The sequence below is a fragment of the Heterocephalus glaber genome, unplaced genomic scaffold (genome assembly GCF_053883595.1).
Source record: "Heterocephalus glaber isolate CG9 unplaced genomic scaffold, H.glaber_assembly_v1.0 deba00001744, whole genome shotgun sequence".
Taxonomy (NCBI): Eukaryota; Metazoa; Chordata; class Mammalia; order Rodentia; family Bathyergidae; genus Heterocephalus; species Heterocephalus glaber.
Genome location: NW_028258450.1, coordinates 3,050,709 through 3,076,984, shown reverse-complemented (window position 1 = coordinate 3,076,984; position 26,276 = coordinate 3,050,709). Strand labels below are relative to the sequence as shown.

At 48.5% G+C, this 26,276-nt stretch overlaps 1 protein-coding gene and 2 pseudogenes across 2 annotated transcripts; 1 reads left to right on the top strand and 2 right to left on the bottom strand.

Annotated features, from left to right (window-relative positions):
• Window positions 1-7,378: 7,378 nt before the first annotated feature.
• LOC147821349 (ubiquitin carboxyl-terminal hydrolase 1-like) lies at window positions 7,379-9,360 on the bottom strand (annotated as a pseudogene).
• Window positions 9,361-9,755: 395 nt separating this feature from the next.
• LOC101717288 (ubiquitin carboxyl-terminal hydrolase 1-like) lies at window positions 9,756-10,741 on the bottom strand (annotated as a pseudogene).
• An 8,144-nt stretch (window positions 10,742-18,885) lies between these two features.
• On the top strand, window positions 18,886-21,426 carry LOC110346088 (uncharacterized). Of its 2 annotated transcripts, XM_087200546.1 has the most exons (4): window positions 18,886-19,001; window positions 19,167-19,301; window positions 20,229-20,677; window positions 20,905-21,426. In XM_087200546.1, exons 2-3 carry the CDS (start codon window positions 19,277-19,279, stop codon window positions 20,669-20,671), a joined length of 468 nt encoding a protein of 155 aa, XP_087056672.1. In that variant the 5' UTR covers window positions 18,886-19,001; window positions 19,167-19,276; the 3' UTR covers window positions 20,672-20,677; window positions 20,905-21,426. The 2 variants fall into 2 exon arrangements, with proteins under 2 accessions (XP_087056672.1, XP_021101703.1); XM_021246044.2 differs by lacking the exon at window positions 18,886-19,001 and having other exon boundaries at window positions 19,176-19,301; window positions 20,229-20,282.
• Window positions 21,427-26,276: the final 4,850 nt, after the last annotated feature.

The following is a 26,276-nucleotide window of genomic DNA, read 5'->3' as shown; positions in this document are numbered from 1 at the left end:
TTATGACCAACTCCAGCACTTACAATAAAGAAAAATGAGTCATCTCTAATTAAAAATTGCTCTGTGCTGTGGCTTTAAGAAGGGGACCCAGAGTGGCAGAGGAACACCTGGCTGGGCGGGGACATCCCCTTCCCACTGATGAACAAGAGTGGAAAGGACTCTCTTCCTTGCACGATTACCTGCCTGTTGCCTCTCCAGACCACTCTGGTAGGACAGAAGGAGACAGGTGTGCTCCACACCAAAGAAGACTTCCATAGGTCAGAGTTTGGGTTATAGATCAGAGAAGGAGCTCAGAGGGGTTAGGCAGGCAGCTTCAGGGACAAATGCAGCCCCTAGAGCCTCAGGTAAAAAACAATTATTATGGAATTGGAAATGAGTCAAATTTATAAGGAGGGCCATTGCAGTTTCTCCACCCAGAACAGCACTACCTTTATAGTGGAAATCTGATAGTCCTATCTGGGTTGATCAATGGCCCCTAACTAAGAAGAAACAACAGATTTTAAATCAATTGGTAACTGAACAGGTAAATGAAGGACATCTTGAGCCCTCTGTCAGTCCCTGGAACACATCAGCTTTTATCATCCCCCCAAAATCAGGAAAATGGAGGTTAATACAAGATTTTTGTGCAGTGAATGCTAGCTTCCTTCCAATGGGAATTTGACAGCCAGGGCTCCCAATCCCAAGTGCTATTGCACAAGAATAGCCAATAATTGTTATTGATTTGAAAGATTTTTTTTTAACATTCCTTTGTTTCCAGCAGATAGGCCTCATTTTGCTTTTTGTGTTTCAAGTATAAATTTTCAAGAGCCCATGAAGAGGGGGCAGAGGAGGTGAGCCAATCCCAGTGCCCAGGAGGAGGCTCCCCCACAGCCATTCCACTGCTCCTAGGGCAGAGGAGGTGAGCCACGTAGGTGCCAGCAGCACCCACCCCCATGGAAATGAGAAGACACATAAACAAGACTCAAAAACAAACTTCCAGATCATCTATATCAACCCCAAAGGGAAACGAGATGGAACAATCTAATACTCAACCACCTGAACTCCCTGAACTGGCAACAAAAGACGATCTGGAAAAAATGAAATAAGAAATAATTTCTCAGATAACAGCAAAGATTGTGCCCATAGTGCAAGACATGATTAATAAATCTAGAGAGGACACAGATAAAAAGATAGAGGATCTGAGGAACATGATGGAATCCCAACATAGGAAACAAATGGAATCCATAAAACAGATTTCCAGGAGATTAAAAACTCCATTGAAAGTCTACACACCAGAATGAATCAAAGTGAGGACAGAATTTCAGTTTTAGAAGATAAGATTGCAATTAGTGACCAGGAAAAGAAAAATTGCTTCAAAATTGTAAGGGACCAGGAGAAATCAATCCAGCAGCTGCTAGATGATGCAAAGAAGAATAACATAAGACTGACTGGAGTCAACGAAGAAACAGGAGAGAGTGCAGATGACATAAAAAAAACTGTTCACAGAAGTGATGGCACAAAACTTCCCAAGCAGGGGAAAAGAACTTGATATACAGATAAGTGAGGCATATAGGACTCCAACTAGCCTTGATCAAAATCTACACATAGGCATATAATAGTTAGGATTCCAGAAACTCAACAGAAGGACAAAATTCTACAAGCAGTGAGAGAAAAGAAGCAAATCACATACAAAGGAAAGCCCATCAGAATCACAGCAGACTTCTCAGTGCAAACCCTCAAGGCAAGAAGAACTTGGAGTGATGTATTTCGAGCCCTAAAGGAAAACAGCCTCCAACCCAGATTGATGTACCCTGCAAAACTATCTTCCAAAATTGATGGAGAAATAAGATACTTTCATGGTAAAGAGAACCTTAGGAACTTCATGAATATCAAACCAGCACTCCAAAAAATTTTAGACAATATCCTAGGAAAAGACAATGAGGGTCACAACCCCAGGAAGCCCAGCAGAATGAATCCATTGGGCGTGACAAATTAAATGCAAAGGGGGAGAATCCAACGAAAAGAAAAAGTCCTGACAAGGCTTTTAAAACTTTTGACTTCATCTCCCTAATGAGTGTATAATTCAATCTTGTTATTGTACTAATTAGTATTTTTCTGATTCTAGTGTTGCACACCTTTCCTGGTGCTGTACTGGTTATCATCTTCTTGTGTCTACTTTTTAATTGGGTTGTCTATTAATGTTCTGGAAGAGTTCTTTATATATTCTGGTCATAGGTTATATGCATTGGAAATATGGTCTGTTTAAGGACTACTTTTCATTTTAACGATGTCATTTAAAGTTCTACATTTTGATGGAATCTCATTTATCAATTTTTTTCTTTTATACATCATGTTTTTTTGTATTCTAGGAAGTTCTTGCCTACCTTAAATTCATAAACATTTTCCCTTATAATTTCTTCTTAAAGTTTTATAGTTTTAGTCTTTCATATTTAGGTTCATAGATCCTTTCAAGTTATTTTTATGTATGGAAATAAAGGGTTGAGGTTAATTTTTTATATACGGATACCAGGTGTTCTTGTGCCATTTTCTGAAAACACTATCTTTTCCTCAGCTCTTGAATTGAGTTTATATTCTATAAAATGTTAATATTAAATAATCTTTCAAAACTCAGTGGACCATATATGTGTGGTTCTATTTCTAGATTCTCTGTTTTATTCCAATGATCTGTATGACTTTCCTTACACCAACACTGCCTTGATTACTGTAGCTTTAGAAGAACTCTTAAAATTAGGCACTACACGTCTTCCAACACTGTTCTTTTTTTTTTTCTTTTTACTTTTCTAGGTCCTTCGTACTCCTACATAGCTTTAAAATCTCAATATCCAATTCTTTATTTATACCAAGTATACATAGACCTGAACTTTTATATATACCTTGTGTTCTCTAATCCTGCTAAATTCAAATACAAGTTCTAGGGGCTCCTAGAGATTTCTTAGTATTTTCTCTGTAGATGATCGCTTCATCTACATATAAAGATTTTGCTTCTACCTTGCCAATGCTATCCTAATTGTGTCATTTTATTGCCAGACTATTTTGGTTTAGGCCTATGTTTCAAAGTTTAAGGGACAGAGGAAGAGTAGGCATATCTGCCCTTGTTCCCCACCTTAGGGAGAAAGCATTGTATCTTCTCCATTAATATAAGGTATTTTTGCTGGAAGTGTGGAGTACATGTCTTTAATCTGTTGAGAAGTTTCTGTTCTACTTCTAGTCTCCTGATAGCTTTTACCATGAACAGCTGTAGAATTTAGTCCGATACTTTTTCTCCAACTAGTGGCAAGATCATATGGCTTTTTCCTTTCCTCTGTTAAAATGATGACTTTTGGGGATGGATCTTCCAATGCTGAACCAACACTGTCATCCCTATAATAAAACTACTTTCTACATACTGCCAGATCTGACTTCTAATAGTTTGTTTTGTTAAACTAATTTCTATCTATGTTCATACTTTTTTCTTTTATTATCTTTATCCAGTTTTAGGATTAGCACAATGTTGATTTCCTAAAATGAAGGGAGAAGTGTTCCCTTTTTTTTCTGCTTTAAATGTTTGATATAATTTATCAGTTAAAATGTATATGAGCCTGTTGTCATATAGGTAGGTTTTCAAGCTAGGAATATACTTTCTTTAATAGGTGCTGTTCAAATTTTATGTTTCCTCCAGAGTCAGTTTCATTAATTTGTCTTCCAAGGTACTTCTTAGAAGTTGTCAAATTTATTTCAAAACAATTTTTGTAATATGCTTTCTATATCTTTTTAAATTCTGTAAAATCTGTGGTAATGTCTCCTAGATCTTGATATTATAATTTAAAAAATGTATAATTGATATTGTGTAATAGGAAGTAAAGGTCTAAAGGATCAGGGGAAGTGGGAGGGGTAGGGGAAAGGAAAGAAGGGAAAAGAAAAAATATGAGAAAAGGAAAAACATGGAAACAAAATCTTTGCAAATAGGGGAGGGTGGAGGGGGTGAAGGGAGGGCAGGGGAAGGGGAAAAAAATAAGAACCAAGATACTCATGTAATGGTACAAGATCCCAAAGATGTATGTAACTGTATTTTATACCTAAAATGTACCAATAAACTTAATGGTGGGGAAAAAAAGAGCCTATGAAGAGATTTCAATGGACAGTTTTGCCCCAGGGAATGGCAAATAGTCCCACACTTTGTCAGCTCTTTGTGTCTCAGGCTTTACAGGCCGCTTGAAGGAAATTCTCTCAAATATATTTGTTGCATTTCATGGATGATGTATTGATAGCATCTGATAAACAAGAGACTCTTACAGGCATGTCAAATATTTGGATTTAATCCTCAATTTATAATTTTGCCATTAGATAAGGCACAAATACAATCGTTTCTACAGACTGCTGTCTACTGGCAGGTTGGATTTGCAGATTTTATTGGCCAAATTATAAATTGAGGATCAAATTCAAATACTTGACACATCCTTTTCTGTCCTATGGAAACTACCTTTGTGATTTGTTCCACATAAAATTGTAGTGTCTTCACCAATCCATTAGGTTAAAAATAACCACTCCATAGAAAAAACTTGTTTATCATAGCTGGCGTGTTCCAGGGACTGACAGAGGGCTCAAGATGTCCTTCATTTAGGAGACAGGTGTGCTCCACACCAAAGAAGACTTCCATTGGTCAGAGTTTGGTTTGTAGACCAGAGAAGGAGGAGCTGGCTGTAAGGCAGATAGCTAAATTAGTTAGAAATTATTATAAGGCAGTTGGACAAGGCTGGGCCTTCAGCATATAAAACAATTGAAGCACATTCACTGGGTAGCATTATAAAAAGAGAAAAGGTACTGTACCCACCTACTTCCCCTGGGGATGAATAGCAGTGACTGATATCCTAAACAGGCATCAATATCCCCAGATCATTTCCTTTTTGGAAATTCCTTTTTTATTCTATGTATACTTGCTATGTGACTTGTCTTCCCATTTGATCCCCACTTAATAAATATTACCTGGGTGACTGTACTTGTAATTTTATTGGTTGATCATGGTTTTGTCCCACCTCATGCCCGCTTTGTGATTTTTCACTGCATCTTATAGTTTTGTCCCACTTTGAACCCGCCTCCCCTCATGGTTTTGCCCTATAAAACACCTTAGAGAAGCGGGGTGGGCGGGCAACCCACTCTGCTCCCCCTTCTGTTTCTCTCAGACAGAAGGTATCTCTCTCTCAATAAACTTTCCCTGCTCTTAACTCCCGTTGTTCCTAGAATTCATTCTTGGATTTTAGAGATCCCAAACGTGAGTTTTGGATATCTAGCAGGCTGGGAGTTATAATAGTTTCCTTGTTTGGATTATTTTTCTTGTTTGGATTACTTGGTGCCCTAAATCGGCTGCACATCTGAACTTGTGCCCGTTTCTCAACGGAGCTGAGTCAGGCAAAGGAGAGAAAGTGAAAGGAGAGGATTAATGAGTGATTAATGAGCCTGATCACTCTCCTCCCTGCTGTCCTTGGTGCCAGCACCCACGGGAAAAATCCAGCGTCCTCCAGGGCCACAGAGAAATTTGATCTTGCTGGTTCCACTTAGAGCATCCCTGCCCTCCTCCTGTCCCTTCTAGGCTCAGTCTGGCTGAAACAGTCATGGACCTGGCTGATCCTTGATTTCAAAGATCCCCTCCTCTGGAAGCCCTACCTGACTTCTCAGGCCAGGTCGCTGTAAGGTCAGTCTGAGGCACCATTGAGAGCACCGAGGCAGGCAAAGTCGAAGCAACATGCGATGAGTTTATTGCAATCTGGGTGCAGATGGGCCAAGGGCAAAAATGCTGTTGGGCACTGAGAGGAGGGTGCTCATGGTTCATATGGGGCATTTTAGGTTGGGGAGGGGGCACTGGTCAAGGGGGTAGGAAATTTTAGAGTCCCATGGGTAATGGGCCTGGGGCTGGCTGATAAACAGGGCGGTTGTGAGAGCAGCAGGGTGGCTGCTGGCTTCCTGTTATCTCCACGCTCCTGCGGATTCGTGTCGTGGATCTGCTTGGGCAGAGAGATCCAACTTGAGGGACCTGTCAGTTTCGAAACCACAGTTGATGCCCAGGCCTATGGGCTTCCCCAGACCTGTCCTAGCCTATCTGAGGCATCAGGTGCCGAGGAATGTGGGATCCCCCAGTAATGTCACAGGTTCTGCTTTAAGCCACTGCTTCTGCCCCAGCAACACCTCAAATAAGGCTGTGCAGCCAGGTGCTGCTCGGTGGATATTTCTATCACTTTGTGTTTCTTCAAAGCAAATGTATCAACCTTGCCCAGTTAACTCCATTCACAGGGAAGAAAATTGAAGCACAGAGATGCAAAGCCCTTTGTCTAGTTTCCTCAAAAAATACCTGAGCTTGGGGCCGAGGATTTAGCTCAGCGGTTTCACCACCTGCTGCGCAAGCGCAAGGACCCGAGTTTGATCCCCGGTACCAAAAAAAAAACCAACCCTGAGCCCAGGTCTGTCTGTGTGCAGGGCTGCGGTCTCCCCTACCCATGGGGCAGCTCAGAGCCTGGAGCTGGCACCTGTTCTGATTGCTGGGCAGGACATGCGTGTGGGTGCAGAGAGAGGAAGTCAGGTTCGGGGGAGTCCAAAGGGACCCGAAGGGCCCTGTGCGTGGGGCAAGGACAGGAATCTCCTTCCCCAAGTGGGACACAGAGAGTTGATCAAAGACAGAGAATGCTCATGGAGTCTCTCGGAAGCGAGAGAAGCAGGTGGGCGCTTCAATGACAGCCAGCTCCACAGCCACCACAACCAGGTGACAACAGCTCCCTCCCCACTTGATACACTCCAGGGTGGGATCTAAGGATGACCCAGGAGCTAACCAGGAATACCACTTGGATTTGGGCCCCTTTTGGGCCAGGACACTGAATGTGTCTCCCACCACAGGGTGGCGCGCCCCGTCCTGCCTCCCTGGTTACCCATAGTGGTGGTTTGGTGGTGACAGGAATGGCTGTAGGTCATGGAGCAGCCTGTGTCCCAGGGCTGGACAGAGACGCGGGGTGGGGCTGGGGGCCAGAGTCAGGGTCCCTGTGGGAGGAGAGACACAAAAGCAGTGACTGCCCAGGCAAGTGTGTGTCGAAGTGCCCACCTGTCCACACGGTCGGAAAAACTTCTTTGAGTCCTCAAGACCACAGAATCCTACAGTACATTCAATCCACCCACCTTCCCTGCTCTCCCTGCACACAGGGACAAGAGCAGACAGACCTGGAAGCAAAGCCCTGCTCTGTTCTGTTGGCCTTTGAGCCTCTGTCTCATACCCAGAGCCCAGGACGGCTCCTCCAAAGTTCGCACACAGCCAGCCCCTGTCAGGACGCACACGAGAGCAGGTGCCCTGTGGCACTTTGGGCTGCCTGTGGAGTTTCTCCTCCTGCCCGTGACAGCAGCAGCCCCTCTGCTCTGGCCATCACTTATCAGGATTCGACACTTTTCTGTAGAGCTCATAATCTGCTTTGTTCTTTTGTTTTCCGAGAAGTCCACTAACGTCTACATCGTTTTTTAAAACTTTACTTGGCTGCGTATTTCCACCAACTCTCATCGACACTTTTTCGTTGTTAAGTTTTCAACTACACTCCTTGTTTCCTTCTAATTCTGTGGCTCCTCACAGAAGGAGCTCTGATCCTCCTCATCCTGTGGCTTCCCACATCAGGTCACCCTCAAATTCTCCTTGTCTAGTTCTAAGCTTTTGGAATCAGTGACTTTCACAGAAGCAGTGTAGTGCCCTTGCTAACTGTAATCCACTGTGCATTACAACTGCAAATAATTAGAACTGTCATTAGCTGGCTTTGTGCTCCTTTTGTGTGTGTGTGTGTGGTACCAGTGATGAAACTCAGGACCTTGCACTTGCCAGGCAGGCGTGGTGCCACTGAGCTACATCCCCAGGCACTGCGCTCCATTCTTATAGCAACAATTTAAGAGGTGTCAATAAAGGAGTGTTGATCTTGGAAATTCCACCACCACAACAATCAAACTCCAAGCCACTGGCACCAAAGCACTTCAAATGAATGTCTAGAACTTCAGGCACTTTGTCAAACAAGATTTCGTATGGCTTCAGTGTAATGATGGCAGTTTTCACATAAATATTTACCTTCTCCTACAATCCTCTCCATGAAGCTAATTGTGAAATTGCCCATCACAAGATCTTCATTTCTGTTTTTGGCTGTGGAGGAATTTCAGAATTCTCCTCTACTTTGGAAAGCGCATCTTCTTGTACTGTCATGCTGATGCCCGGCAAGTCTCTTTTTGTGTTCAACTCTCACATTCCAAGCAATGAGATATTTATATCAGCTGATCTTGAAACACTTTTCCTACTAACTCAAAATCAATTTGTTCTGCACCTTTGTTTATGGGCTTAATTAGTTTCTCGAGATTCAAGTCCACAATCATTAGTTGTGGTATGACTTTTGTACTTCCCAAAGTCCTCTTCAAGATCATACTCATTCTTGGGGCTGGGGATTTAGCTCAGTGGTTTCACCGCCTGCTGCGCAAGCGCAAGGATGCGAGTTTGATCATGGGTACCCCTGCCCCCGCCAAAAAAAAGATCATACTCATTCTTTGGCCCGGGATGTATCTCAGTGGCGCAGTGCCTGGCTGGCAACCTCAAGGCCCCGAGTTCAATTCCCGGTACCAAAACAAAACTCATATTATTTTCTCCAGATTGTCCTTGAATCCTTGGTTTATTGTTAGTTTTTCCAGACTGCCAAATTTAGAAAGATTGCTGAGTTGCTTCGTTGTAGTCTTTAACCAATTTAACTCTTGATTTCTTTTGTGAGGGTCTTGTGCTCTCATTTTCAGAAACTCATTGTGGATTACTTTAGGTGGCTCCAATGTATCAGCATTATTGATCTAGGTTGTTTCTGGCTTTCATCCAATGACTGGTGTTCTTTGGAAACTTTGACTTTTTTCTTCACGTTACCAAATTCAGTGTCACTTTTTCTTTCTCCATTCCCTTTTGGGTAGTTTTCTCTTTTTTTGAGACAGAGTCTCCTTATGTAGTCCACACCAGGCTTGAACTCACCATGTAGCCCAGGCTGGCCTCAAACTCACAGCTATCCTCCTGCCTCAGCCTCCGGAGTGCTGGGACCATGCCTAACTCTCTTTTCTTTTTTCTTTCTTTCTTTTTTTTTTTTTTAAGCACCAGGGATCTGAACTTGAGTCCTTGTGGTTGTGATGCAGGGGGCGGAACCACTGAGTTAAATCCCCAGACCTTTTCTTTTTTTCAATGGTAGCAAAGTTTTATAAAGGCAGGAAAAGAAACAGGTTCTGAAGAATGAGTTTGGGCCAAGTAAAAGCAGGGAAGGAACTACACCCTACAGTGTGAGGGCAGGCCATCCATGCAGTATAGATCACAGTGGCTGTTTTTCCTTCATAGCCCTCAGAATTTCTCATATTGTCAACCTACATGCTGTTTGTTGCACCCAGTGAGAAAGAACCAACCAGAGACCGATATTAAATCCACACAGGAGTTTATTACCGGCCGGGACCCAAGCCAAGCATCGGACTGGAGCCCCGACTGGGGGGAGACAAGCATGTTTTATACACCTTTCAGGCCAGCAGTTTCTAGGGCCCCCCCATGGGATAGAACTAGCAAAGCAAGCGAAAGGTACAGAAGCGGAACGTCCTGCCGTTAGAACATTTGTAAAACAATAGTTGATTAATTGTTATTTCTAAAGAGACTTTCTAAGGGGAGGAGGTTTCTAAGCTTCCTCCTTCTGGGTTCATCTAAAGGGCAGGCAGGTGGGTCAAGCAGCAATATGGAGTCTGTCTTGCTAACTGGGGTCCTTCACTGTTAATACCACTCATTTCCTCTTTCTGATGAGGTTTCTCTTCTACCTTTGTAGATAATTCTGCCACTTTTTTTTTACTTCTGTTTTTAGGAGTTGGCATGTTTCTTGAATGTATCCCAAAATACACTGTAATATTTCCTGTGCATCTTGCTGTAGATATCCTTCATATATAGGGTTGAGTTCCCTGAGTGTGTTCAGCCATTGGCTGGCCTGAGTAGCAAGTTTACCAGTGTATATCTCAGGATATAAGAGGGAACCCGCCTGAAGCTGTTTAACTGAAATGCCTATTGACTGTCAACTGCATTTAAGTTCATAACTTGACACAGAATCTTCTTTGGATTTTCCCTTGTCTTTTCACTGGCTTCAACATTTAGTGCCTTTTTCTTCCTTGAAGCAATATTAAATAAGTGCTTCACTCCAGGTTTGAAACCAGGACTAAAATATAATGCCTGAATTGGTGGTGCATGCCTGCAATCTCAGCACTTACAAGGCCAAGGCAGGAGGACCACGAGTTCGAGGCCAACATGGGCCAATAGTGAGTTCAAGGCTACCCAAACTGCATAGTGAGACACTGTCTCAAACCAACCAGGGGACAGAGATTTAGCTCAGGGGCACCATGCCCGCCTCGAAAGGGCAGAGTCCTGAGTTCAATCCCAGGTACTGAAAACAAAAACAAAAACAAACAAACAAACAAACCTGACGCCTACTATTAAGATAACAAGTACGGCCAGGAAGAGTCAGTCCCACAATTGGCATCAAGTTTTCTTTCTTCTCACGGTTTATAGACAAGGACCGTGCTGCAACAACTTGGTCCATTTCTGAACCTCAGTATTCAGCAGCTTTTCTTCGTTTTCTTGAGAGTCTGCAGAATCTAAGGCTCTCTTCGGTTCCTTTTTCTGAAGAAAACTTCAAGGGAAGTCTGTTTTTCCTGGATGGACTACGCCTTGAAAGCCGTTACTTTCACTCGGTGTGACACCAGGCATTTTCTTTCCAAATCCCAAGAGCTGACAGGCATTTACAGAGTGAGACAGTAATCAGCCATTTGTCCTGGTCGGCCCGCTCTGCATCTGCCCAGCCCCTTAAACATTCCCGAGGTCCCCTCAAAGCCCTGTGTTACTAGTGCACTATCTCACAATATGAAGTGTGTACCTGGGCTTCTAAGATCAATGCACTGAAATTTATGTAACATGAATAAAGAGCCAGAATGTTGCCAAAATCTCCCAGCTCATTATTTGCTGCGCTTCTTAACATTACTACCGATTTTGCTTGCATAAGTCTCCTTGGGGGAGGTATTGGAACCAGTCTTGGCACAGATTAGGTAATGAGGAGTCTGGAGGGGCCCTGGGCCAGGTCACGACAAGGAGCCTTACAAGACCTGTCACCAGAAGGGTCACCCAGCCACCCCAACATCCATAGGGGTGGATCCTCTACCCAGGTTGGTATCTATGAAAATTCTCCTTGGGACACAAATGGGAGATGACTGTGGAATTTTGGTGACATTTTATCATACATGTTGGTTACATTCCATTTGTATTTTTAATGAAATAAATTGAAAGATTTCCAGGTGGGAGGGCTCATTGGTGGGGAGAAGGCATGGAGCCAGCACATGTGGGCCTGTCAGTACGGTGGAAGCCCTCCAGTCCCTGCACTGAAGCTTGTTCTGCCAGTCTCACTCTGAGCAGTTTCTTTTTGCTGCTGCTTTGCAGCCTTGGAGGCAGGAAGCAATCTGGCCTAACCCACCTCCTGGCTCCTGAGACCCTGGTACAGGGAGCAGGCACCAGGCTGTCAGCTTGCAGTGTGCAGGTGAAGCACAGAGCGCCCTCCCCCGCCAGTCACTCCTGGAGGATGCATCTCTGGCTCTGAGGAGGCCAAGGCCACCCCCACGCTGTGACACCCTGCATAGGTCACATTCGTCCTGAAGCCCTGAAATGCTACTCGGTTTCTGCCTGTCACCTGGGAGAGGCTCCTTGGGGCCAGATGGACATAACACCCAGATGCAGGAATTCGGTGCACAGCCGGAAGTACCAAGATTCTCTGTGTGTCACACACCATAGGTCTCCCAGCACCACCTGGGAGAGGTGGGAAATTCTCACCCGTGGTCTGGCCAGGGGAGCCTGGGATCAGGGCCTGCTTCTGCTTTCTTGAGGGACTGGCCTAGGACTGATGTATTGGGAGCTGGGGTGTCTGCTCCAGACCAGCCCATGACTTGTACACACAGGGAATTGTGGGAGAAAATACAGACCATGGGCTTGAGGTGACTTCTTTTTCCCTTGAGATATGTGACAGGATCCAAACAAGTGACGAATACAGTCCTGGCTCTTGTCTTACAGCACTGGGGCACCACAGGTAGTGACTTGTCCCCAGACAGTGACAAGCCAGAGTTGACTGCTTTGGGAGGAGGATGGAGTGGCAGGAGCTGTGGGGATTTTAATATGGGCTTAGAGCTCAAGAATCACGGTGGATTCCACCAAAAATGAGAGGGTAAATTTCTGGACAAAAAGAGCCAAAATTCTGGTCTTTATTCATCTATGTCAATTACATGAATTTCAGTGCTTTGCTCTCAGAAGCCCAGGCACACATGGTGTAGAGTGAGAGAGCACACGACTCACACAGGACATTGACAGGACCTCAGCCATTTTTAAAGGACTGAAACTTCCAGAAGTTACACCCAATAAATGTTGATTTGACCAGAAAAAAGTGGAAGGAAGACCAGATTTGTCTTCCCCCAGGTGCTGAGGATGTGAGATGAGGTTTATCGCTCACACAGGCAAGAAGCATCCCTGAAGAGAAGCCCTTGGGCCTTGTGCTGGTCCAGAGGCAGCAAGTGGGAAACAGACAGGGGCTCTCACTATGTGGTGGCTCTGACCTGGCAGCAGGGTGAGGGCTGCTGCCTGTGGGCTGGGATTCAAGGGTTTGAACTTCCTTCCACAGCCCACAGAAGGTGGGTGGCCCAGCTGTGGGCCACACATGGTTTGGAATCAAACCATCCCAAATCCATCTTCCCATTTAGACAGGAATACCAACAGCACCACTGGGAAAGGCCTCCTTGATTCTTTGAGAAAAGATTTCCACACAGGTTGCCTGATCTGGGAGCTTTGTGACGGCTGAGTCAGGGTTTTTCAACTTCCATGGCACCCTGGACTGTCCCCTCCGCTCTCCAGCTGTCCCAGCCTCTGAGCCTCCTGCCATGTCACGGTGTCCTTCCTCCTTCCCACCTGAGCCTGCCCCAGCTGCCTTGAGAGACCACTTAAGCCAGGAAAGACAAGTGGGGCCGCTCTCTCCTCGGAGATTCCATCCCTACCTGCCCCAAGCAGCACTTTTCTCTGTCACTGCTCCCTCTCCCAACCACCTTCACCCAGATTGTGGGCAGAGGAGGGAAGTCTGGGTGCCCAGAACGAGGCTGTGAGAATGGAATGCGTAGTGCACAACACATGACAAGGTGGCAGAGTCATTGATAGAAAACGAGGAGCGGAGTCTCTCCCTGAGTCCTTCCCTCCCAGTGTGTCCTGACCTTTCTCTGAGACTCGTCAGGAAAAGTTGCAGTTACTACACCCTGAGGTGATTTACACATGACCCCAAGAGAAGTTAATTTCCCAGTGACTGACAGGATTCTGTGCCATGTACACTTCATTTTACCTTTTAAAAAGCTTCTCATCTCCAACTCATTGACTGTACCACCCATACACGTGTCCCCAGGCAAGGTTTGGAGCATGCTGCTCCCCCAGGAGGGTCTGGGTGGGAGAGGCCAGGGGAGCAGAGAAAAAGGCTGACTGCCAGTGGGGACTGTGGCCTTATCACTGTCTGTGATGCAGTCCCTGCGTTCAGGAGTCCTGGCCCCTTCCAGTGTGGGAGCTGTAGCTTCTCAGGAGGAGCAGGCACAGCTCTGCGCGCACGACCGGGGAGATTTTCCTGCCATCTGCCCACTCTCCCTCCCTAGAAAGAGGCTCAGCCTGAACGTCCCAGCTCCCTAGCTGCTGCTGCTGCACTGCTGGGAGGACCCCTTAGTGTCTAGGTCTTGTGGGCCAAGGACAGGAAGGGCATTCTGGGTGGGCAATGAGTTCAATGCGTTGGGTCCGTGCTTTGGTTTCACCCAGGCTCACTATGTGCAAAACCCAGGAAAGGGCCTATCAGCCTTGCTGCCAGGGGAGCTGATGAGGAGATGAGGATGTTTTTGCTCCAGAAGGTGCTGCACAGCCCGAATGGATCACCCAACGATCCCAAGCCACAGATCAGCAAGTGGAACTTGGCACGGTTCTCTCCTTGGGTGCTGTCCAGCAGCTGAGCCTGTGGCCAATTCCGAGTGACTTGCAAGTTCCCTGGGAAGCCTGGTGCACAGAGGATGGGGCAACCCTGACTCGTGGCCCCTTGAGGGAACCGTCAGCAAGCTTGCCCTGTTCCAGAGAACAGGGATGGGAACCGAAGAGTAATGACAGCTAAACACAAACCCTAAAACCCCTAGCAGAAGATGCAATGACTGACACCGGGTAATACTGAGGTCCTTGCAGGCTGTGCAGAGTACTGGTGCAGACCCGCAGGAGGAAGTCAGAATGGGACAGGAAGTCAGAAGAGCTAGGGCAGCGGAACCGCAATCAGCCACTCTGGAGAGCTGCCTCCCCAGGGTGCCATCAGGAATTCCCCATCCAGTCTTCCCCACACTGCGAGTGTCTTCACCTGCCCCTTCTCCCCAGGCCCACAGCCCTTGGCACCTACTAGTGTGAACGTGCAGACTGGCCGGGCCCTGAGTTGGGGCTGGGGCGCCAAGGGACTCTGGGAACCTTGGAAGAACTAGGGAGGGAGGTGCTTGCTGGGGGTGAGTGAGGATGTTTGGTGCATTGAGGAAGATGGAGCAGGGTGTGGTGGTGCACACCAGTGATCCCCATACTTGGGAGACCGAGGCAGGAGGATCGCTGCAAGTTCACGGTCACCCTGGACTACATACTGAGTTCAAGGCCAGTGTGTACTACACATGGAGATCATGTCTCAAAAATTTTAAAAGATAACTAAGTAACTAAAAGATGGAGAAGATCACGTGAGCCCAGCCAATGACCGCAGACACCATGCCAGAGGCCTCCGGTGCCTTTTGTCACCAGGATGGTATTGAGACTCTGGTGCCAGGCAGTCTAATACAGCACTTAGACTTGCTGGGCAGTTGTTAGATGCCAGGAACCTGGGCTTTTCTGGCAGGCAAACCAGACTGGGAAAAGCAAAAATGATTTTCAGCAATAACCTGCATGGACTAGGTCCTTGGCAGATACAGCAGTAGCCTCTCCCATAGTGACAACATTTCCATTTTTATGGAGTCATGAGTTTGAGAGGCACAGCAGTTCTGGTTCATGAACTCACTCTACAGTGATGGCCCGAACATGCCCCTGGCTCGTGTCGTGGCAGCAGGGCCCCAGCCCCTCCCCCACAGGACCCAACCCTGTGCAGCCCCACCTGCCTGCTGCATTAGGGAGCTTCCGGCAATCCAGAGGGAGCACCTGCCCTTGGGCGCATTCTCTCCTGTGGAGATTACCAATCGATGGCTGCAAGCCAAGGAAAACAGGTTGCGTAACCGTGTGGCTCATGCACAGTACGAGAGAGGAGAAACCAGAAAGAGTGGGCAGTGCGCAGTCCTGGGCGCGGCTACCTCACCTTCCAATCCGGAAGCTACCTCACTCTCCTCAGAGCAGCACAGTCCGGGGTTCACTCTGCCCCATGAAAGACACCTTCCCTACCCGTCCTCAACTTTCTGGGGCCGTGGCCTATTTGACGGATGGTACTGGTTGTGAACTGTTTTGCTGAGGGAATACATCAATTAGGAAAATGGAATTGATCGTAGCACTCAACTCAAATTCCATTTATTGTTCTCGAATCTCCAGATCCAATTTGATATAATTTTCATTCTTTTTTCTCTCACCTTCCCCCTGTGCTTCTGTGAAGGGAATGAGAACGGTGACCTTTGCAGGGACATTTCAGCCATGAGTCTGAGCCTGGAGCCACTCCTGGGCTTACAAGGTGTTTCATGCTTTTGTGCCTGAGTAAATGACGGTGAAGATGAAGAGATTCAAGCCTACGGGCAGAAGACACTGTCGCTGAAGAAGTGGGGACTGCCATGGTTTCCGGCCATGACCCCAGAAGCGTATAATTTCCCATTTTGCTAACTTAGTGAAATTGGAATGTTCACATCTGGAATAAAAGGCCCCTAGCGGAAAGAGTTTCTTTTTTTTTTTTTTTAATAAGAAAGGAAGAAGTCGAATTATCCTTATTTGCAGATGATATGATCCTCTAAGAGAAGACCAAAAAATTCTACCAAAGGACTGTTAAAATTAACAAGCAAATTTGCAACATAGAAAAATACAAACTTAACACACAAAAGGAACAGCGTTCCTGAATGCCAATAATCAACTCACTGAGAGAAAAATTAGGAAAAACAATACCATTCACAATAGCACCGAGAAAAATTAAATGGAATTAACTTAGGAATTAACCTAAGTAAGGAAGTGAAAGACCTGTGTAATAAAACTATAGTACTCTGAAAAAGGAGAACAGAGAGGACATCAGAAAATGGAACGATATCCCCTTTTCCTGGATAGGCAGAAAGCACAAGAAAAAGTGATATACTTCACATGACATACTTCACGTGACATACTTCAGCCAGGGCTGGCGGCCAACATCCATTAGATTGGCACGGTTCCCAGAAGCTCTGCACCCTGAGATTTTCCCTTCCAAGATGGTTGCTGGGCCGATTTAGAGAGTTCCTCCAAAATAGGACACACATGTGTAAACACCGAATAGTTTCACTAGTGGGAGAAACTGAGAGTGTAAACAAGGGTTAAAAGGATTAAAATGAATAATTGATCATTAGAGAGTTCCTCCGCAAGGAAGAGTTTCTTGCAGCTGAGTCATACCTGCCACGCCAAAGGAGCTGTTGTCACATCCTGAGCTGTGGGCTGGAGGGAAAGCTCAGGAGAGTTTAGCAGGGCACCAAAAACACGGGCAAGTGGAGAGGTGCTGGGTACCTTAGGGAAGGCGCCACTCACTGTGTCAGTGGCAGAGAGGAGATGGCGCTGACATGGATTCAGTGGCTTCCTTTTTGCTTAAAATGCTTTAGTGGTGGGAGGAGGACTCACTTCAGGGAGAGAGGCTGGTGGCGGCATAGGTCCTCTACTGGAGACTCTGACATCAGCCCCTGCAGTGACAGATACCTGTGTGTCATCTGCTGCAGGGCCAAGGCCAAGCAGCACCCTCAGTGGGGCAGGAAAGAGGGGTGCAGACACCCCAGCATCACCAGGATTCTCCTCACCAGGACCTGCTGCAGTCCCATGACCGCACTGAACTTGCTGTCAAGGACACGCTATCCAGAGCAGCCTCCAGGGTAATGGGGACCGAGCTCCATCTCCAGTCGCAGGCAGAGCACGTCCACATCTCCACCCCACAAGAAAACTCCAGCCGAAGCCCCTCCCTGATCTTTCCCTGCCCTATTCTCCCTCGGAAACACTGTCCTTTCTCAAGATCACTCCAGGACAGTTGCCCAAAGCGGCCCTCATATCAGAAATTGATAGCCACCTAGACAGGTCAGTAAGGGAATTTATAATTTCAAGAGGAATGTACACGGACTGAACACTCCACCCAGCCACAAAGGCCAGGCGGGCCCCCAGCTCACCACCACTGGCAGACTAGGTTCTTGGTTCATCAGAATCCAAGCCCTGGCCGCAGCGCTCGGGAGCCATGGAGCGTGTCTGTCTGCCCTGCGTCTCCTGCAGGAGACCCCCAGAGCAGATGCAGTGGGGCCGGGCAGGAGTGTTTGGAGGGCTGGGTTCTAGCTTACCCTGGGTCACTGACCCGCACTGGGCTCATGGCTGGTGAGTGCCTCCCTTGAATTCAAGGAGTGAAAGAGGAAATTAAACAAACGGCCATCAGAGGCTCGGATCTTCTAGTATCAAAATCCAATACCTGCTTTCACCATGGACAGAGGCAGAGTCCCACCACCTACAACCCAGCGCCCAGCGCGATGTCCTTGGTGCAGATCTCCCATGCAGAAGACAGAGAAGGATGTCCTTGAAAGGACACATCAGGACAGGGGGCTCCGAAGGCCTGTTGGTGAATTAGACAGTGCTCTGTGGTTAAGGATTTTGACACCTTGAGAAGAGGCACAAACAGGATTTGAACCCAGAGCCCCGTGACTGTGGAATCAGGAACATTTCTCACTGATGGAGCTCTAAACTGGTCCTACTGCACTCTCAACATGTCTTCCTCTGAGCACCCCCTCTCTGTCCGGCTGCTGGCTCATCTTTGAAACCTTGAGTCCCCTGCTACAGCATCATCAGCCTCCACTAGGCTGGGTTGGGAGCCTCAGGCCTCCCCACCTAAGGCTTCCACATCCACCCCTGACCCTGGTGGTCACAGGGTGTGGCTGGGTCTGAGTCCTCCACTGTTTGGGGGGTGGGGACAGGCTGCTGTGTCAACACTGTGTCCTCGGCATTACCTGGGAGACGGCTGGACACAGAAATGGCCCTCAGTGACCTTGCCCAGCTGCAAAAAGCAGCCCAGAGTGGGGAGCCGGCAACCGTGCTGCTTGCTGTCACCTTGGGGCAGGAGCTGGGCTCAGGTGCAAGAGAGGGAAAGGGACAGACGAGCAGCTGTGCACATTGCAAAAAGCAGGCGCCACATCCTGCAGGGGGCACCGAGGGGCTCTGAAAGGGCAGCGACCCTCAAGGCTCTGTGGAGCTGGGAGCCCAGGTGGTGCAGAGCAGGGCCAGGGCTCTCAACACCTGGGCCCCAGCCTGGGCACATCAGAGCCGGTGCCTAGGGTGCTGACGGTGATGAACAGGGACGTTTCCCAGCCTCCACGGCTCCTGCGGCCTCCGCACTGATCCTGGGCATCTGTGGGGTTCCACAGACGCTTGTTCCTGATGAGTAACCGTCGCTGAGGAGAGGAAATGACATGTGAGGCAAGGGTCCCAGGACCTTTCCCACACTTCCTGGTTCCAAGGTGCCCCACTTCTTGGACCTGCATCCCCTTCTGCCAAAACTTTTTCTACCGGGAATTGTCAATGGCCCCAGGTCACTGCATGCCACCGTCTCTCCCCTGAACGCCATGGGCAGCACTGAGTCAGCACTTACCACTTCCCAGGTCCCGGGCTCGGACTGTGAGGTGCAGGGGTTGCTGACCCCGTGAGAATGAGGCCTGGGTTAGAGAAGTACAGAAAGGGGGGTGAAGACTCAGCGGGATCCTGGGGCAATCTCCATGGCTGTCCCAAGGTGAGACACTGAGATAAGCCCAGGGAACATCCTTCGGACTCCTGCTTGTCAAAGCGGTCTTCCTTCTGGGGATTCAGGGGAGGCCTGAGGGAGCGCATTACATTCCCTAAGTTACACCTGTGTGCACCTTCAGCTCATGCATTGGAGCCGGGCATGTCCCTGCAGGTATGGCAAAGAGGACAAGAGATCTGATATCATCACCACTCTTATCTCGATATAAAGACCGGCTGACAGGCACTCTAACCCGGGAGACTCTGCTGCAGCCAGCCTGAGCCATGCCTGCCTGCTGCCGCATCCTGGGTAAGGAGGACAGAATCCCTTTCCACCTGAGCCATCTCCACTCGGAGACACCACCCGGGTCCCTCTCTATCCCACTGCAAACCTCCCTCTCCCCCGCTCCTTCCTGCTCCCCACCCACCCCAAATCCAGCCATCTGCAGCCTCAGCGAGGCCCTGAGCCAGCCTGGCCCTCAGGACAGTCTCTGCCTCTCTTCCACACTCATCCCCACCGCTGTTCCAACAGCGTCTCCTTCCAGATCCACCGATGCCAACGCAACCCCTGACAGCCTGGACCCAGCTGCTCCTGCAATCTCTGGCCCCCTCCTGGCACCCCCTCCTCTTCCTGAGCCCTAAACCCATTTCTTCCAAGATTCCTGTCCACTTCCCCTTTGTGGAGAGCGGTGTGTGGAGAGCGGTGTTAGCCATAGAGGCTCCATTTTGAATCTTACCCTCCATTGTATAGAGCAAGGAGACTATGTTATGAGGAACCGCGTCCTTGCCGAATTAGATTGCCCTGGAACGTGATGAACGTTCTGTAACCCCGAGAAACAAGGAAGCTCATGAGGGTGGGGAATTCCCAAAGAACTAGAAAACAAGGAAGCAGGTATCTCTGGGTAAGGGTCATGATTAACAACCGAACTCACCTGCTGTATAAAAGAGGAGAAAAATAAGCTTGGGCGCTCGGTCTCTGGGAGCCCTCCGGACTCTATCTCTTTGTCTTTCTTTTTCTTCATCCTCACTCCCCCATTCAGGTGCTGTTCGACAAGTGACGGCGGGCTCCGTCACCCCTTGCTCTACACAAACCTTGACCACAGGGAGACTGAAACTCTCCACCTGCCTGAGCCTCAGTCAGGACGCAGACCCCCGGGTCCTCCCCTCACCCCGACCGAGCTCCCTGAGCAGGGATGCCCGGGTTCCCCTCATCCCCTCATCTCCCTCCTCTCCACAGCGTTCCGGGCAGCTGTCTGCCTCCTCTCACTGCTCTGCACACGTGCAGTCCCAGGTGAGCCCCGGAGGGAAGAGGACCCCAGAGGACCCCAGAGGACCCCAGGTCGGGACCCACCTGCCCCTGCTGCCTGGGGCACCGGAGCTCTGTCTCCTCCATTGCCGCCCACGGGAACCACTGTGCCGCTGTGCCAGGCCCACTTGAAATGTGGGGACCAGTTCTACCACCCCCTGCAACACTGCTGCCTGAACGGTGCCCTCGTCCTCGTAGCCCGCACCCAAGGGTGTGGCAGCTGCCGCTTCAGAGTCTGCTTTGAGCAGTGCTGTCCCCAGTGGCCTCTTGGCCTGAAGGAGCCCTTCCCGGTGACGCTGAGGCTCGAGAATTGCTCCTCACCCCGTCTCCAGATGACGGGCTTTGTCACAAGTGAGGGGCCGTCCCCTGCATGATTCCAGGTGCAAAGGCAGAGGGGGTCAGGCTGCCTCTTCTGTGCATGACGGAGCCTCTCTGCTCTGTCTGCCTGCTCGCCCTTTTCTTCTCCTGGTTTTTCTCTCCCGTTTTCATTTCTTCGGACGATCTCAGCCCAGTGTCTTTGTCCTGTGTATCCTTTTCCTGCCACATTCCTCCCACCTGTCCCCGTGTCTGGTGCTCTTTGTCTCTCACTGTCTGTCTCTCTGCTCAGGGCCAACTGATGAACCCCCAGGCCATGGCACTGGAGGACTCCCGGATTCTGCCACCTGGATGAGCATGGAGAGTCAGCCTTGGACCCCTAAGAGGCGAGATGTGGAGTGGAGTGAGATGCAGTGTGGCTTTCCTGCTGAGTCCCCTGTGTCCCTAGCCCGCCTCTGCCCTGAGTGAGGACTGATCCTCTTTCCACAAGAGCATGCCAGTCTTCTCTAACTGAGGTTTCCCTCAGGGCAATTGCCATGACTCCTGTGGCTCACAGCAGGCGGGTACCGGATCCTCGGTGACCCCGAGACCCTTCTTCAAGGCATGACATTGCCTCATATCCCTTTCATCCCTGGGAGGGCTTTATTCCACTTGAACAGTTTGTGTGTGAAGTGCCACCGGCCATGAACAGCCATGCTGGTCCCCTTTTCTCTGTCATCCTGTGACAGCAAGGCACATCCAGTTTTTTCTTCAAGTGTGCGTATGTCAGAAAACCTCCTTCGTCTCCTGTGGCCTGAATAAAAGTCCTCCTCAATGCCGGGCTCCATTTTCTTGTGGGGACCTCACTGCGCTGAGGGACAGGGAGGGGGACAGGCAGGGAGGAGCTGCAGTCCACCCGTGGGCTCAAGCAGAGGGAGGTACAACTGGCGCCCCTGGTGTTGGAGGGGAGCAGCGCCGAGTGGGGCAGCGCTGTGTGGACCGGGAGGGGAAACGGTCAGTGCTGGTCCCACGTGAAGAACACGAAGAGCATCCACAGTGGTGCGGAGAAAGTACGGAGGAAATAACAGACGCCGCTCAGCTCTGCACAGCCCTACACAGCCAAGGCTGAGAGTCCCCTGCCTGTTCCCGACAGTCTCCTCACATCCCACATCCCTGGAGCCCTGCACTCCCTCTCCTGCACCACTGCAGCCCAAACCATTCAGACTCTTGTGCTCTGCCCTTGCCCTGACCAAGCCCACGGCAGGCCTCAGCCCATGTCCCCACCGATCGAGTTCCCAGCTACATAAAATGGCCCTGACAACCCTGCCTCCTAAAATGGCACCTATTTATGGGAAACAAGTCACTCTGGGGAGATCAAAGATCTACTTTTCCCCGCAACTGACCTTCCTGCCACTGATCCTTCCCGCCTAAAGGTTCCAATCCAACAATGAATTCAAACCTTGTCTCCAATTAGTTATAGCCAATCATCTACCTCCATGACATTCTCCCAGCCCTTACAAACCTCACCCAGCCAGCCCGTGGCTGCTGTTTTCCCCATTGCTCAAGACAGCCCAGCAGCTTTGTCCCCTAATAAAAGCCTTGCCTCGGGAGTACGTGTTTTGGCTTATTTTATTTCACTCACCACCTTTCAATGTCACATTGTTTTGTAGCATGTGAGTGAATCACAGGGAGAATCACCGCCTCCAATGGGTTTTCTTAGAATGAACAAAAGCGTACCAGGGCTGAGGCATTCTGGAAACTGCTGGGTCTTGGTAACAGAGGAAACCATGAGTGGAAGGTGCTTCAGCCTCCCTCTCAGGGGAAAGGTAGACCATCAGCATCCCTGCATGGGTTCAGCTGGATCTCACCCGCACAGGATCAGAGATGGCTGAATCTTCAACCAAGAGCTCTTCCAACTTGGGCCCTTGTGTGCTCCACATCCGGGGCACCAGCAGATCCTTCCAGCTGTAAAGAGTGGGGAGGAGAAGGCTGCTTAGCTGAGTCCTGCTGTGGGAGCCCACATGGAGAATAATCAATCAAGACATTCATTGAAAGCCAGCATTGTAAAAGAAGAAAAACTACCACACCCTCATGACATGAGTTGCAGTGTTTGATATTCTACATAGGTATCAATCACCTGGGTGGGAGAACCAGATCTTCCAAGAAAGATCCCTGACCCACCCCTTGCTACTGAAAATCTTTGCTCATTCCTTATATGCTCGCCCCGCACCGGATCCCCATTTAATCAATGTTATCTAGGTGACCATACTTCTCATAATCTTATTGGTTGTTGAGTTTTGTCCACCTTGTGATTTCTCATTGGATCAATATTGCCTAAGCGACTGTACTTGCAAACTCACTCATTGACTATAGTTTTGTCCCATCTTCAACCCGCCTTACCTTGTGGCTTTGTCCCATAAAACACCTTTGAGAAGTTGGGTGAGTGGGTGACCCATTTTCCGGTCCCACTTCTGTCTCTTAAACAGAAGCTTTCTTTCTCTCAATAAATTTTTCCTACTCTTAACCTCCATTGTTCCTAGAATTCATTCTTTGATTTTAGAGAACACCAACTCGCACTTCAGATATCTAGCAAATTTGGGAGTTACATCTCTTCCCCCTATATTTTTTGCATTGGAATGATGCATGTCAAAGGAAAATCAGCTCAAATGTTAAAAGAAAATATGGGAGAATGGACTTAACCTATGCTGGTAAGAAATCCCTTGAACAAAAAAAGAAAAAGAAAAAGAAATGCCTTGTGAAGGCAGGAGAAGAAAATGAATTCAGACTCTCCTTTCAAATCTGCATGTGATGTAATCATTTTATGTGTGTGTTTCACCCAAAGATAATGTATTTTGATTTGGGAGAGGAGCCATGGTTTTTTTTAGCAGGAGGATGGAGTTAGAAATGGGGCACTGGATGGGAACTGGAGCTTCCAGTATGAGATCTCAGTTCCCAAAGACCATTCTTTTGTTGTACCTGATTTTTTTTTTTTTTTCAAACTCGGGACCTTGCACTTGTGAGGCAGGTGGCAGAACCACTGAGCTAAATTCCTGGCCCTTCGAAAGACCATTCTCATGTGAAGTCCTTGTAGAAGTGGCTGTTTCCAGCCAGGGGAAGCAAAGATTTCTGATGACTGTAGAAAATCTTGATACCAACAGTAGAGATGTTCTTTAGAACTCCTCAAACATTTTCAGAAGGCTTCAGGGCCAGCATGCACGGGATCCCACTGTATAAACTCCGGGCAATTTGAGCCTCCAAAAAAAATTACAAGACCTGAAATCTAAGACATGGAACACAAAATTTTCTTGAATCCTTTGTGCTAATGAAAAGAGAGCAGAGGAAAAAGAAAACACTCTGCCCCACAGAAGAATACTAATACAAGAAAGAAAAATAAAATCAAAATATTACCACTTGGCAACCAACACTTGAGAAATGAGTCAATCACTGTTTTTTTTTTAGTTTTTTTTTTTTTTTTTAGTCAATCACTGTTTTAACTGTCCTCAGACGTGGTCCCAGATTCCCACAGAGATAATGAACCTAAACCTGAAGGATCTACAGAATCTGCTTGCAGGTTCACTGAACCCTATTGTAACAACAGAATTCTCAAGCCTGGTCACTGGAAGTGTTTCTCAGGCAGAATTTTAAATGACACACTCAACAGCAGAGTCCAGGCATTCAGAGAAAGGAATATCTCAGAGAAATGCTATTTCCTAGCACTGGGGACATTTATGCTTCTCTAGAGTTGTAGGAAACCCCAGGGAAAGGTGGTGGACACCCCCCAAAATGGGTACCACCCAATTTTGCAGGTACCAGCCCAATTTTTAAAAGATGGGCAATTGAAGCTTGTTTGAATTCTCTCAACTGTGGCTTTATATTAAAATCCGGCTCGTGCTGTTACTTTCTCAGCTAAGCCAGTTTGTGGTGGCAGAGTACTCTTGAGGAAGTTGGGGTGTGGTGGGAGGAAAGGAGCCTCAGTAACAGGGAAATGCTGATGTGCATGGCGTCCCGCGCCTTCACCCGTGTCCCGGAAGTTGCAGTCTTTTTAAAAGTACAATTCTTCATTATGATTTTCCTTGTCTCCTCTCTGCCTATCTTTATGTCTTCTATCCTACTTTACACCTTTTGGAATGAACAAAAACCCATTTTCTTCATTGTACCAAAAGTCTAAATTCTTGCCTTCGGTTTTTGACATTTCCAACAAGGGATATTCAAGTCAGGCTGTTTTCTTTCTAATGGACTTTCCTAAGAAGCGCCACCCTTCCCTCAGCCAGATCCTGCCACTGATCTCTGTTCGCATCAAGTTAGAGGCCAGCCTGGGCAACTGAGCAGATCCTATCTCAAAAAAAAAGAAAAAAGAAAAAAAAATAGCTGGAGACATAGCTCAGGAGTAAGGCTCTGAGCTAAATGCCAGACGGAAACATGGGCATGAGTCATTCAAATATTTTAAAAGTGACAGTAGGGAGAGGACACTGGAAACGGTGTCTGTGGTCTGCAGACCCCTGCACCACCTACCACTCTGACTGCTGCTCCTGGAGGCTCCTGGGGCTCCTGGGGGAGAAGGGGAACCGTGCTCGGGTCTGTGTGTGGTGGGGACGGTGGGCCAGGGTGGTGGTGGCGGGTCTGGGTGATGAGTGGCAGGCAACTGTCTCCAGGGAGACCAGTGAGTCTGCTGGGCCTCCGGAGGGTGTGGGGTGTTGGATGGATGCCGCAGGAGGGGCAGCACTTGGCGGGGCCCTAGGAGGTGGTGTGGTCACGAAGGCTCTTGCAGCCTTGGCCTCATCAGGAAGATGCATGGGGGTGGCCGCTATGGGGTGCAGAGGTGCTGGGCCCCAGAACTGGGGGCCTGGAGGTACCTAGAACAAGGTGATGCGGATGGTCTTTCTGAGGCAGAGGGGTCGGCAGGAGGGGATACATGTCCCTGGGCTGGGAGTGCAGGAGGCCCCTGAGTGTTTGAGCCTGTGCAGGGGTGGGTGAGGGTTTTGAGTGTGCCCAGTCTTGTCAGATACATGGGGGTGCAGCACGGATGCAGAGCAGGGTGATGTGGGCAGGGGGTGTACACAGGGAGCCGGGAAGGTCTCTGGGTGCCCTGCTGTGGGCGGGAGAAGCATGGGGTGGCAGGTGGGGCGGAAAAGGCTGAAGCTGAGGGAAGGGAAGCGAGTGTCTGGTCGCCATGGAGGCAGGGAGGGGACACCTAGGCAAGGAGCAGTGTCTGGGGGGAGGACTGCGGGGAAGGGAAGAGTCGGGGTGCGGATGTGGGCGGGGGGGACCCGGGGGGTCAAGTGGGGGGCAGCAGCATTGCCAGCCCTGTCCCTGGGCTCAGGGTCCCACATCCAGGTTCTGCTTGAGCTGTGTAAGAATGCTGTTTCACCCTTCAGCACTTAGAAGAATTCACCAAGGAAGCCTGCAAACCAGCGAAGCCTTGGCCTAAAGCAAAATGTTTCTTTGTGGTTGAATATCTTAAACATTTGAGGGACTTTAACATTTTCTCCTTCTTTTGGTGTTGGTTTTGGTAAGATGGTTTTCTTTTGGGACATAGGCACCATCAGAGAGATATATTTGTGACAACTGCTGAGCGTAGGTTGGCACATCATTATCATCGGAAGTCCATACTTCTCATCAGGATTCCCTCCTGGTGTGGTGCATTGTAGGGGCTCAGAGAAATGCGTAATGTTGTGTCCACCCTCA